The sequence below is a fragment of the Microcaecilia unicolor genome, chromosome 4 (genome assembly GCF_901765095.1).
Source record: "Microcaecilia unicolor chromosome 4, aMicUni1.1, whole genome shotgun sequence".
NCBI lineage: Eukaryota > Metazoa > Chordata > Amphibia > Gymnophiona > Siphonopidae > Microcaecilia > Microcaecilia unicolor.
The window spans coordinates 233,586,879-233,601,873 of record NC_044034.1 but is presented as its reverse complement, the minus strand read 5'-3'; the positions used below and the strand labels follow the sequence as shown (position 1 = coordinate 233,601,873).

At 38.8% G+C, this 14,995-nt stretch overlaps 1 protein-coding gene across 1 annotated transcript in view; it reads left to right on the top strand.

The window, feature by feature from the left end:
- The window catches only part of TPP2 (tripeptidyl peptidase 2), a 321,173-nt gene that overhangs the window by 271,199 nt on the left and 34,979 nt on the right, over positions 1 to 14,995 (top strand). The window contains 1 exon segment of the mRNA XM_030201336.1: positions 5,107 to 5,252. Coding sequence (XP_030057196.1) covers positions 5,107 to 5,252 — 146 coding nt within the window.

Genomic DNA, 14,995 nt, shown 5'->3' with positions numbered 1-14,995 from the left:
AAAATCAAGATACACTACATCAACTGGCTCACCTTTATCCACATGTTTATTTGTGTCTTCAAAGAATGAAGCAAATTGATGAGGCAACACTTTCCTTGGCTGAACCCATGCTGATTCTGTCCCATTAAACCGTGTTTGTCTGTGTTCCGTAATTTTATTCTTTATAATAGTTTTCACTATTTTACTCAGCACTGAAGTCAGGCTTTCCAGTCTGTAATTTTCTGGATGACCCATAGAACCCTTTTTAAAAATCGCCATTATATTGGCCACCCTCTAATCTTCAGGTACTATGGATGATTTTAATGACAGGTTACAGATCACTAACAACAGATCAGCAATTTTATTTTTCAGTTCTTTCAGTACCCTGGTTGTGAGCCTTCTGGTCCAGGTGATTTATCACACTTTAACTTGACTCAGTACATCTTCCAGGTTCACTGAGATTTTTTTCAGTTCCTCTGCATCATCACCCTTGAAAACCATTTCCAGTACGGATAGATTTCTTACATCTTCTTCTGTAAAGACCAAACCAAAAATTTATTCAGTCTCTCCGCGATGTCGTTGTCCTCCCTGAGTGCATCTTTTGCTCCTTCATGGTATAATGATCCCACTGATTCCCTCAAATGCTTTCTGCTTCTGATGTACTTGAAGAAGGTGTCACTATGAGTTTTTGTCTCCACAGCAAGTTTTTCTTCATATTCTGTTTTAGCCTTCTTAATCAGTGCTTTGCATCCAGCTTGACACTGCTTATGTTGCTTCTTATTTTCTTCATTCAGATCCTTTTTCCATTCTTTGATGGATTCTGTTTTGGCTCTAATAGCCTCTTTCACTTCACCTTTTAACCATGCTGGCTGTTGTTTGCTCTTCTTTCCATCTTTGTTAATATGTGGAATACATCTGATCTGGGATTCCACAATGGTATTTTTAAACAACATCTACACCTGATTTAAAATCCTAACCTTTGCAGCTGACCCTTTTAGCTGCTTTTTTTTTTTTAACCATTTTCCTCATTTTGTCATGGTCACCCTTTCAAAAACTGAATTCTGCTACAATAGATTTCTTTAGTGACTTCAGATAGCTCAAATTTGATCATGTTAAGATCATGGTTTCCCTGTGAATCCAACACCAGTTACCTCTCGCACCATGCCCTGCATTCCACTAAGGATTAGATCTAAAATAGCTCCCTTTCTTGTAGATTCTTGGACCAATTACTCCAAGAAGCAGTCATTTATTACATCTAAGAATTGGAGTGAAGGAGGAGCCTAGTGGTTAGTGCAGTGGACTTTGATTCTGGGGAACTGAGTTCAATTCCCACTGCAGCTCCTTGTGACTCCATTGCCCCTGGTACAAAATAAGTACCTGAATATATGTAAACCACTTTGAATGTAGTTGCAAAAACCTCAGAAAGGCGGTATATCAAGTCCCATTTCCCTTTCCCTCCATTTCCCTACCTCCCTAGCGCTCTCTGATATAGCATTTATCCAGTCAGTATTGGGGTAATTGAAATATTAGTGGTAATTGAAATAACCCATTATTATAATGTTTCCCAATTTGCCAGCTTTCCTAATTTCTGTAAACATTTCTTCATCTGTCTGTTCGTACAGCCCTACCAGTATATTCTTTCCCTTCCCACATGGAGTTTCTATCCACAAGGATTCCACGCTGCTATCTGTTTCATGTAGAATATTTATTTTGTTTGATTCATTTCTCTCTTTAACTTTATAGCACAAGCCCCCCTTCAATTTGATCTGCTCTATCATTGTGATATAATTTGTACCCTGGTAACACAGAGGCGTATTTTCCAAGAACTTAGACTTACATATTTCCATCAGTTACTATGGATCTCATTTTCAAAAGAGAAAAACGTCTAAAAAGTGGCATAAAGCAGCATTTGGACATTTTTCTCACAAAAACATCCAAATTGATATTTTCAAAACCAATTTTTAGACGTTTTTCTATGAGACTTGTTAGAAGTGCGTTCAAAACACTTGGGGTGTGTTAAGGGAGGGATTTGGGCATTCTAAGACTTGAACGTTTTTCAGCCATAATGGAACAAAACAAAACCATCCAGAACTAAAACTAAGACATTTTGAGCTAGACCTGTTTTATAATGAATAAGGCACAAAAGGGTGCCCTTAATGACCAGATGACCACTGGAGATCATCTGGTCATTTAGGGGGTATTGTGGGTCACCCCTAATACCACTCATGGTCACTGACCCCCTCCCACCCCCAAAGATTGAATAAAATATGACTTAGTAGCCTCTGTGACAGCCTCAGATGTTAGAGCCAGGTCTATTAGAGCAGCATGTAAGTCCCTGAAGTAGTGCAGTGGTCAGGTCCCTATCTCTCGCTACCTGTCACATTTGTGGTGGAAACTGTGAGCCCTCCAAAACTTAACAGAAACCCCCTGTACCACATATAGGTGCCCTCTTTACCCATAAGGACTATTGTAGTGGTGTACAGTTGTGAGCAGTGGGATTTCGGGGGCTCAGCAAACAAAATAAGGGGTCTGGTAATATGTGTACCTGGGAGCATGTTTTTAAAGTCCACTGCAGTGCCCCCTAGGGTGCCCCATTTATCTCCTGGGATGTCTGGGGGACTACTAAAAATGCTGGCCCCTCCTACATCCCAGTGGCTTGATTTTCTACGTTTTTCACTTGGACATTTTTTTCCTTCGAAAATAGACCAGAAAAAACAAAATGTCCAAAGCACAAAACTTTGTTAGAAACAATATTTTCAAAAACAAAAGATAGCCGGGGGGGAGGTGGGGTTCGAAAATGACCTTTTCTATTTGGATCTAGACGTCATATCAAAAATGCCCCTTCAGGTAACTTTGTAAATCTAAGTGCTTTGCAAATGAGCCCTACAGTGGTCCCATTGATTGTCCTTCTTTCACCAGGTCTCTGAGATGCCTACATCTATCTCTTTATTTAGTGTTATTATTATTTGTTACATTTGTACCCTACATTTTCCCACCTCTTTGCAGATTCAATGTGGCTTACATAGTGTCGGAGAGCAGTTGTAGACTCCGGTGTATACAAATACAAAAGGTGAAGTTGTGATAGGGTAGGGTTCATGTGGTAGGACCACATAGAGGAAACGTTTGACGGGGGGAATTTGGTGATGGCCATTACGAACTTTAGCGTTGTTGTGTCACTGAGATCAGGCAGTTACGTTGGATCTGCGGGGTATGCCTTTTTAAACAGGTGAGTCTTAAGTGTCTTTCTGAAGTGTAGATTGTTGTATATGGTTTTTAGGTCTTTTGGTAGTGCGTTCCATAGTTGTGTGCTGATGTAGGAAAAACTGGATGCGTAAGTTGATTTATATTTGAGTCCTTTGCAGCTTGGGTAGTGTAGATTTAGGTACGTTCTTGTAGATACGGATTGGTTTCTGGCTGGTAGGTCGATTAGGTCTGTCATGTAGACTGGTACTTAACCATATATGATTTTGAAGGCAATGTGCTGGGCTATTTCGGGCAGGAGTGATACCCAGTCGCTTCTGCCCTGTCCAGCGCTGCCTTCAAAATGGTGCCCCTAGCAGTAGTCTCACATTACTACCACTAGGGATCATATGACACCTAGCTGGGGTTATTTTACCGTGGTTTATGGGCCCTAACGCAACTTGCAATGTATCTCCACAAGTCATGTTAGCAACTTTACGTAGTAATGCCAACTTAATTATCACCACGGTATTTTTAGAAAAGCAGCATTAGGGGGGGGGGGAGTGTGTGTGTGTGAGAGAGAGCGAGAGACTCGGGCCTCTATGTTTGGTCCTCCCCTTTCCCTCAGGGTGACCTCTTCATTAACCTGCAGTCCTGGCCCGGCCTCCCCGCTGTATCTCCTGGGATACAAGTGCAATAAATAAATAAATATTCATACAGCTACCTTGTTGAATTTCTCCACTTGAAATTAAACTCAGCCAAGACTAAACTATTATGATTAGGAGCACATAACCATCTTTCCAAAGTAAATTAGTCTTGAATAAGAGTGATTCACTTTCTGTAAATTCATCTTCTAAAATTCTGGGCTTTATTCTAGACTTATTATTGACTTCCCAGCCATAGGTGACAGTCTGGTGAAGAAGTGTTTCTTTATGCTGAGACAGTTAAGATCTGTTCAGTCCTTTTTCAGTCACAAACATTTTGCGCTCTTAGTTCAATCTGTGATTTTATCACAGCTTGATTACTGTAACTCTATTTGTCGGGGTGCAGCTGACATAGTTTTAATGAAATTACACATGGTACAGAATATGGCTGCTCGCCTGATGTTTTCATAAGACTAGGGGCCCTGTTTACTAAGCAGTGTTATAGGCGTCTTAGCATCTGTAATGCACGTTAACCATATATGCGTGTTAACTGTGTACGCACCTACAATATCCCTATAGGCGCCTACACAGTGATCGCACGCGCTAATTGTAGGCGTGTTAAAAATGCTAACACACCTTAGTAAACAGAGCCCTAAGTTTGGTCATATTACTTCCCATCTTAAGGAGCTTCATTGGCTCCCATTGCAGACAAAGATAAATTTTAAAATAGCTTGCTTTGTCTAAGATTTTCTATGGGTTAATTCCAGAGGAGCTTTTTTTAATTTGGTGAACTTTCCTAAAGGAGTCGAGGTTTATTGACAAACACAAAATCGTATGTCAAGTTTTCCTTCTTTTAAAGCAGCTTGTGCTAAGAAGATTTTAGAAGCCTCTTTTACTTATAGAGCTGCACATATCTGGAATATAATGCCTGTGGCTATTAAGACTTGTATTTCTTCCTTGTTCTAAAAATTTTGAAAACATATTTATTTCAGAAAGCTTATTGATACTTGATCCATTTTTTTGTTGCTACAATCTTATGTAAACCACTTTGGGCACAACATCTAGGGAAAAGGCAGTATAGAAATACCATGATTAGATTAGATTCTTTTGTTTTCAGAGCCATATGTAATACCACAAAATTTTAGTTGTTAAAATACAAATGATTCTTATACTCCTGAAATACAATAGACTATGTCAATTGTTGTTTGTCAGGTATTTAATTTGACTTTATCTGCAGTGAAAAGAAGGGGTTATTTACTTTATCATGAGTTCCCTATTTAATGAGCTCATTATTTTTGCATAGGATGTAATCCCTGTTCATTATCATCTGATACCTTCACCAACAAAACCTAAAAATGGCAGCAAGGAAAAGGAGAAAGACTCTGAAAAAGATGTTAAAGAAGAATTTGCTGAAGCCCTGAGAGATCTGAAAATTCAATGGATGACTAAGTAAGTAAAAATTGATTATAAAATAATAGCCAGTAAAAATAGCTGATATCAGTGTTGTCTCTAAACCACAGAACTATGCTTCATGCCCACACTAAACTTGTGTTTGAATGTGGAGGAGTAGCCTAATGGTTATTGCATTAGGCTTTGATTCTGGTGACCTGGGTTTGATTCCCACTGCAGCTCTTTGTGACCTTGGACAAGTCATTTAACCCTCCATTGCCCCTGGTACAAAAAAAAAAGCAAAAACTGAGGTGTCCTTTTACTAAGGTGCACTGAAAAATGGCATGCACTGTTGTATTGGATGCACGCAGGTCCATTTTTCAGCGCACTTGCAAAAAAGCCACCTTTTTTTGCCTGAAAATGGGCATGCGGTAAAATAAAAATTGGGGCACGTCCAATTTGAGCCTGAGACCTTACTGCCACCCACTGACTTAGTGGTAAGGTCTCAAACATTAACCAGGCGGTAATTGTCAGTGTGCGAACACTGCCGATTACCGCCCAGTTAGCACCACGCAGTAGAAAATAAAAAATATTTTCTGCCGTGCATATCGAATGCGTGTAAAAAATGGAATTACCGCCCAGGGCATGCAGTAGACAGGTGTAGTTCCAAATTGACGCATGTAGGCACCCACACACCTTGTAAAAGGGCCTCTTAGATTGTGAGCCCTCAAGGGACAGAGAAAAGTACCTGCATATAATTCGTATATCTAGTAGTGCTATAGAAATGATTAGTAGTAGTAGTAGTTAGGTATAACTGCCATTTACTCCTGCTGCAAATATTTAGATATGGATGGAAACACATGAATGTAACAAAAAATAGTTTACTTTTTCAAAATTTTATGTAACACTATTATGTACTTTTTTAGTGTAGCTGATATGAAAAGATAGTGTTTGAAGCCCAAGATGGCCCTTGAGGCAGAAGTGTGAGTTTCTGCTCCTGTCTCTCCAGAGGGTTTCTTTGGCTTTGGAGGTTTTCCATGTGTTTTAATGGGGAAACGGAAGGTGAAGACCAAGGGTGTTCCCCCTCGTAGCACCGGTGGTAGTCTTACTCTGAAACAGGCGACCATAGAGAGATTTATGTACTTCCAGTCAAGGAGGTTTTAACTGCTTCAGTCAGGTCTGTAGTGATAACGTCAAATTGCAGCATGGGGGGAGCCTCGCTTAGCCCTCCCCCTTGCACAGTTCCTCCTAGACCCGGAAGCAGTTTGGCAGCGGTGGCAACGCAGGGAACTGAGACACCTGAGATGGTGTCGGACTTTCTTACTGTGAGGGGGGGGGGTCCTGCTGCTGCATCAACCCTATTTGTGATACCATCGGAGAGAGGACAGGTTGGATTAGCAACCTTGTCCCTCAGTGAGGGGGGGATGCTTCATCTGTTCTTGGAAGTCTGAAGAAACCAGTTGCGGTGACCATGGAATCCTTGTGGGATGCCATCCAAGGTTTGAATTCTTCCCTTCAGAAGTTTTCTCACTCTTCTCAGGGTGAGGTTTCTACTTTACAAGGGTATTATTAGACTATCTCAGGATCTTGGGCATTAAGGCACTAGAGTTGGTTTGTTGGAAGGAGAGGTACAACAACTGCAGAGCTTTTCATTAGCAACTTTCAGAGAGAGAGATTCTGACTAGGAAGCTGAAATATCTGGACAATCACAGTAGAAGGAGCAACTTGAGGTTTCTTAATTTTCCTAAGTCACCATTGATTCCTGTATTGGATATTCTTAAGAAGTATCTCCTTGAGATATTGGGTCTTCCAATATTGCACCCATTTTTAGGGCCCAATATCTGTCTGAAGCTGTAAGAAGTTCTTCTGAGAGACCTCAATCTTTCAACTTCACTGAATTTCAACGCTCCCTTGAAACTATAACTGTAAGAACTACTCTTCTAGAAATAAAAATTTTCACCTTTGTTTTCATCATATGAATGCAGACTTTTTAGGCTGTAAAATTCAGATTTTTCCTGATTTAGCTAGAGACACTCAGAAGAGGAGATGAGAATTCTTGACCATGAGGTCTAGAGTTATCTCTTTGGGTGGCTCTTTTACTTTAAAATTTGCCTAAAGATGCATGGTGTCTCTAGATTCTGTCGATTATGTGTTTTTGACCCTAGTAAGTTGCAGGAATTTATTTCTGTTAAAGAAGGTAGAAGAAATGTTTCCTTCAATGCACCTGCTTGATAAAGTAATGCTGTTAGATTGGTTGTGGTTGTTAACATTCTGTCTATCTCTGTAGTTAGTCTTAGATGTGGTGACCAGAATTGAACACAATACTCAAGGTGCGGTCGCACCATGGAGCGATATAACAGTGATTCACAAAGGACTGCAATAACAAACAACATTAGATTAACCAACCCAAACTAAATCTACTCAAAAAATACATATTTCTGAAATAAAGCTTTCAAGAAATTTCAAAATTGTAATTAGACATACATTTCAAGGAGCATGGTAGTAGATTCCAAGTTTTAGTAGCTTGAAAATTGAAATGTAGTAGAAAATATTTTCTTATACCTAACCTGGATAATGAAGGGTTAGAAAATTACAGTTTTTTGCTGGAATCCTTACTTGATCCTGACCATGTAGTATCAAAAATACTAATAGACAAGTTATAAACACCACCCTGGCATCTGTAGAGAACCAATGTAATTTTACTAATAAGAATGATATCCTATCAAATGTCAAATGGCATATTAGTCTGGTTGCTATATTTTGCAATATTTGTAAACTCAATAAACATTTATTACAACCTGGATAAATGACATTACAGTAATCCAGGTGTGCCAAAATAAGTGCCAGAATAACTGTTTGAAAAATGTCAGACACAAAATAAGCTCTTATCCTCCTAAGCTTTACGTGGAGGGGCATAATCGAATGGGGCTTCCTCGCAGAACGTCCCCGCGAAGGGGCAGGGAAACCTGTATTATCAAAACAAGATGGGCGTCCATCTTTCGTTTCGATAATACGGTCGGGGACGCCCAAATCTCAACATTTAAGTCGACCTTAGAGATGGTCGACCTAAATGTTGAGATGGGCGACCTTAGAGATGGTCGTCCCCGGTTTTCGACATAATGGAAACTGAGGACACCCATCTCAAAAATGACCAAATCCAACTCATTTGGTCGTGGGAAGAGCCAGCATTCATAGTGCACTGGTCCCCCTGACGTGCCAGGACACCAACCGGTCACCCTAGGGGGCACTGCAGTGGACTAACTAATGAACTAACTGAACGGAAAAGCGCTTCCCTTACCGATCCCTTAGCGATTTGGAAAGAAACGGACATGCATGAAGGAAATTGCATGCAAATGAGCTGCTCACTGTTAGCTCATTTGCACACGATTTCGTTCCTATGGAGGGGAAGCCAGTGCAGAGCAGCAAAGCATTGTGCATGGCTGCTCTGTGCATGCCAACCACGGCTTCATACATGCAGACAAGCTGCGTGTATAATAGCCGTCTACAACTTTAAATAAATTGCCATCTACAACCTTAGAAAAATAAAAGTCCAGGTGAAAACATCCAAGTGCTTGTCAGGGACGTCTTTTTTTTTTTTTTTTTTTTTTTTAAGAGTATGGGTGAAGGACATCCTTCACTATGCCTCCATCCCTGCGGATATTTTTGTGAGAAGGACGTCCATGCCTGGATGTTTCTGTGAGAAGGACGTCCATGCCTTTGCTATGCCTCCGACACCCCCTTTATTTATTTGGATTTTGGATCACAAGTAGCAGCAGTGGGATTTGAACCAGCCACCTCTGGATTGCAAGACCGGTGCTCTAACCACTAGGCCACTCCTCCACTCCCTTGAAATTTGGCCATCCCTGTGTGGGGGGGGGGGGGGGGGGACAGTTCAGGATGTCCAAAATGTTTGAAAGAAGGACGTCCATGCCTTCGCTATGCCTCCACTGACACACATACCTCCCCCCCCCCCCCCCCCCCCCCGGGACCTGCATACTGCTGCGATGGACCTGAGTATGACATTTCAGGATGGCAAAAAAAGTTTTTAAAGTTGTTTATTCGGGGTGGGAGGTGGTTAGTGACCACTGGGGGAGTCAGGAGAGGTCATCCCTGATTTCCTCCAGTGGTCATCTGGTCAGTTCAGGCACCTTTTTGAGGCTTGGTCGTAAGAAAAAATGGACCAAGTAAAGTCGCCCAAGTGCTCGTCAGGGACTCCCTTCTTTTTTCCATTATTGCTCGAAGATGCCCATCTGTTAGGCACGCCCCAGTTCCACCTTCACTTCACCTCCAACACACCCCTGGGAACTTTGGTCATCCCCGCGACGGAAAGCAGTTGGGTACGCCCAAAATCGGCTTTCAATTATGCCGATTTGGGCGACCCTGAGAGAAGGACGTCCATCTCCCGATTTGTGTCGAAAGATGGGCGCCCTTCTCTTTCAAAAATAAGCCTGATAATGTTCTAAATACTTTAGTCAAAATTGTTTTCACTTCTGACTCAAACAAAAGAATATGGAGAAAAGTGAGGAAATTGAATGAGGATACCAAATATGTTTATTCACATAAAAAATAACAAAATTTCCATAAAAAATGACCCGACACAGCCGTGTTTCGGCCCAAAAGGCCTGCCTCAGGGGTCTTTAAAACCTGATTAAAACAATGAGACAAATAAAACAAATAAAACAATTTGTTACAAATATATCCTTGACGCAATGGATAATACAACTAGTGGCAAACAGTAGCATAGTATACATCATTAATAAACAAACAGACAATGTTAAATTTTAATACAGATTCATGTATTACTCAATGTACAATCCATGCGTTCCAACATTTTACATTTGATAAAATAATCCAAAAATGTTTTCTACACATTTCTCACATATAATTTAAATCCATGTTTTTAGATTTAGTTGTCGCTAATTTTTCCTTGTGTATATGTACGAGTTAAAACCAAAACAGAAAAAGAATTAGAATTAAAACTTAAAAATTATAGTTATGGTTGAAAAAAATCTGAGTGATTGACTAAGAAAACATTCATACATCTGTAATAAACATATATTGAAATTAAATATTGGATAACCTTAAACAAAAAATCTTATATATTTATCACAATAAACATAAAATGTTACAAATTAGCACATAAATAAAATAAAATAAACGTACACCTTAGAAAAAATGTATAACTCATTTTGTAGTTAAGAATAAAATAAATGAATTATAAAATACCTCGGAGAGTGTGGCTTGAAGTATGTGCTCCAAGGTGAATGATAAAACAAAATTCTCTTGGGTCTATATATGCAAAGATGAAGAATGGAAATGAAAAAAACGTAAATTGCAGAAAAAAAATTCATATATAAAATAAATCGTATAGAATGATGCTAGATGGAATATTGAAAAAATATTTATTGTAAATAATATGCAAAAAGAATGGTGCATATAGAATGACTCAAATATTGAACTAGGTGCTGATTAAAAAATTGTTTTAATAATTACTATATAAGGGTATGTACATAATGTAATATACAGATATAGAGAACAAAGGCAGGCTTACCTCCTCTCTTCTAAAAGTTTTTTTATTTTAAAAAAGGAAGAACGGAACAGGCTCGTTAAGCTACAAAAGAGAGAGAAAAGAGAAATAAGAAGATAACCTAAAAAATTAATGAATGAAGTGAAATATATGAATAATAAAGAAAAACTTATGATAAAATAAGTCTTAAATGGCATGATTTGATCGGATAATCGTAATGACTATTGCAGATATGACGGGCACTGGAATGTTTGTTGGAACATTATCTATTCTCAGTGATGGTATTTGAACCTCTACTGAATGAGTGCAACTATGTGAATTTATATATCTACCACCATGTGAACCTTGAAACACCAGAGGTATTGTATGTGTTAAACTGACAGGAGTCTATGAACGGAGACTGTTCTCGGTGAAAAAATTTTTTTTTAAACTCTACTTGATGAGTGCCACGAGATGAGTTTGTGAATCTACAGCGAATTGAACCTTAACACACAAAAAGCAATGTCTATGTCAAACCATTGGGGATCGGTGAACAAATTAATTAAATTATGTGCGTTATAGTTAAATGCTAAGAATATGTTCCAAACTTACTGCTTACCTCCTCTGCAAACAAAAGAATACTATAAAATAATACTCCCCCAGATTTTGAGTTCTTTTTCTATCTTATATGTTACACCATTGACAGAAATGTCAGCCATTGGTAAACAGTTAAACTGCTACTCATTACTATGAATTTTATCTTACCCTTATTAAGTTTCAGTCTAAATTGAGAATCCCAACATTCTAATAAAGCTAACCCCCTTGAAACATCTATTAAAACTTCAGAAAAAGAAAAAGGTATATATAACATGAAGTCATCAGCATAAATAAATGTGATGAACCCCATATTAATTAATCTTTTACCCAGTGAAGCCATTGCAGTATTAAACAGTATAGGAGATATTGGTGAGCCCTGAAAGATTCCACAGTCTGGAATCCATGAAATAGAATAAACCTAATTCATTTTAAGCTGATGTGCTTGGTTCCTCAAAAATCCCTGAAACCAGTTTTTTTTACCACATCACCAATCCCATATTGGCAAAGTAAATTCAATAAAATATTATAGTCAACCAAATCGAATGCACTTGACATATCAAATTGCATCGATAATGCTCTCTTACCTCTCCTGTGATCCTGATTTACTGGGCAGAAGTGTCTCTCATGGAGGCCTATGGTTCCCTCAAGTCCTTTACAGTCTAGTAGCTGCTAGAATAGTGTCACAGGCCATTTGAATATGCAAATGAAACCTCAATTGAGCAATAGATTCAGCAAATATCAAATGTGTGACCATGGAGCTGATAACTTTCTTTATACGGGACAGATGTTAGAACATTCTAAAGTAGGATTAGGCAACCAGTCCTCAAGGGCCACAACCCAATCAGATTTGTAAGATTTCCACAATGAATATGCATAACATTGATTTGCATGAACCGTTTGCATTGTATGCAGATAGATCTCATGCATATTCATTATGTAAATCTTGGAAACCTGACTGGGTTCTGGCCCTCAAGTATGGTGGTTGCCCACCCCTGTTCTATCTGTGATGAATTCTTATGTATCTTAGAAGCAAATTGCAAACCTTACTGTTGGATTTAGTTCTTTGTTGTGTTGGTTTAAATGATAGTAATTTGTGTATTTTGCTTTATAGTATCTGAATTATTGTTGCAATTTTTTTTTATTAAACTCTTAATAAAAACCCTTAGTGTAAAAATGGATAGGTTCCTAGATAATTATTTCGTGAATGACTACTGATATTTTTAAGTGTTTATAAGGTGATAACCTAAATTTTCATTGCCATCCTTGGAGCAAGGGGGGAACACTTATACCCATGGAATGAAATTGTCTTTATTTATTTATTTATTTATTTATTTGTTGCATTTATATCCCACATTTTCCCACCTATTTGCAGGCTCAATGTGGCTTACAATTTTTCCGTCATGACTTATTCCATTTCAGAATACAGATACAATTGGTAATACATATAGAACATGGATGATGTAATGAACAGTCAGGTAACACATATTTAACATGGATTACATACAATTGGTATCACATATTGAACGTGGATTACATAATGAAATTAGACAAAACGATATAGGGAAAAAATCTGATTATTAAATAAATGATGGTGAATTACGGTTCCAATTATGAGTCATTATGGTTAACAGTGTGATGATAATTCTTGCAAAAACTTGTCTCATTTTCAATTCTAACTTTTCATTATATTATTCCCCCAGCCTAAACTCCAACCCCTGTTCCCCTCCCTTCTTTGCTAACTATAACACAACACCTATCCAACATCATTCAGAATTATCTTTCTACAACTACCTCTTGTCTTCTTTTAACCTCTTTATAACACCATAACAGATCTTTGTAAGCCACATTGAGCCTGCAAATAGGTGGGAAAATGTGGGATACAAGTGCAATAAATAATAATAATATACTGCTCAATAATGTTATTACTTTTTAATGCATGTTAAGGGGTAAATAACATACATTCACTCTAATTCTATATATAGCACACAAAATTGTGTATGCAGTTACTTCTTCATTATCGGTTAAGGATTTTTTTTTTAACAATATCCAATATCCAATACTTTGGATTAGGAGGTATCGTTCTACAATGGTTCAGAGGATTCCTTAAAAGCAGATCTTATATGGTGAAAATGTCTGTCTCTCTAACCTCCCCTTAATCACCAGACTGTGGTGTACCACAGGGATCTCCATTATCTCCCATCCTGTTTAATGTTATGATGGCACCCCTGGGCTCTAAATTAGAAACAGCAGGATTCCACACTTTTATTTATGCAGATGATATTACTATATATATATATATCCCTTTTGATAAAGAAATTCACAGCATTACAAATATCAAATCAAGTCCTCAAACTTTTGGAATCCTGGGCTTTTGACTTCAGACTAAAACTGAACAGAGAAAAAAAATAAATTTTTGGTAATTACAAATCCTTTTGACCATTTTCCATACAATCACTTTAAAATTGAGCAAACAACCTACCCAATTGAAAATGCATTAAAAATTCTAGGAGTAATTATAGATTGCCTCATAACATTTGAACCTCAAGTCTCTGCAGTTGTATCCAAAGCCTTTAAAACTCTTTGGAAATGAAAATGCATTAGGTCCTACTTCCCAACCTCGACCCTCAGACTCTTGATTCAATCCCTGGTATTAACACAACTGGATTATTGCAAAGCAACCTATGCAACATGTAGAGATCTGTTACTTTAAAAACTTCAAACTGTTCAAAACACAGCAGCCCGCCTTATCTACAATACGACACACTTTGACAGCTGTCACGGCTGTGGCTGTGCCCCACGTCCAGATTTTTTTTTCTCAGTAATCTGGCTCTGTGGCGTCTCTGGACTGCCTCTTACTTGCATGGTGTCTTCTTCTGTCGGTGTTCCTTCAGCCAAGCCTCGTTCTGGTGTTCCTGCAGCCAAACCTCGTTCTGGTGTCCCTGCAGCCAAGCCTCGTTCTGGTGTTCCTGCAGCCAAGCCTCATTCCTAGTTGTGACATCATCAGCCAACTCCTTTATAAAGTACCTTGGAACTTTCATGCGTTGCCTTTGCAACAGGTCTTTTTACACTTTACTTGCTGTAGTGGTGTTGTTTGAATCTGAGTGAACTACTCTTCTTGTTAGCTGTGTCTCCAGCTGTTTCTGTGTGTGTGGTTCTTGTTTGAACCTGTTTGTATTACTCTTCTGTTAGCTCTTCCGTTTAGGCTGTTTGGCACAGCCCTGAGCTGTTTCTGTGTGGGGGGTTCTTATTTGGATGTGTGTGAATTACTCTTGTATTAGCTTTGCTTCCTAGCACAGCCCTGAGCTGTTTCTGTGCATGTGGTTCTTGTTTGAGCCTGTGTGAATTACTCTTCTGTTAGCTGTGCTTTCTGGCACTGCCCTGAGCTGTTTCTGTGTGTGTGGTTCTTGTTTGAACCTGTGTGAATTACTCTTCTATTAGGCTGTTTGGCACAGCTGTGAGCTGTTTCTGTGTGTGTGGTTCTTGTTTGAACCTGTGTGAATTACTCTCCTGTTAGCTCTTCCGCTTAGGCTGTGTGGCATAGCCCTTAGCTGCCTCTTTGTGTGGTTTCCCTTTTACCCTTGTTGTATCTGATGTTTGAATATGAGTGAGCTGCTCTTCCATTTTAGGCTGTGTGGCACAGCCCTGTGCTGCCTCTTTGTGTGGTTTCCCTTTTACCCTTGTTGTATCTGATGTTTGAATA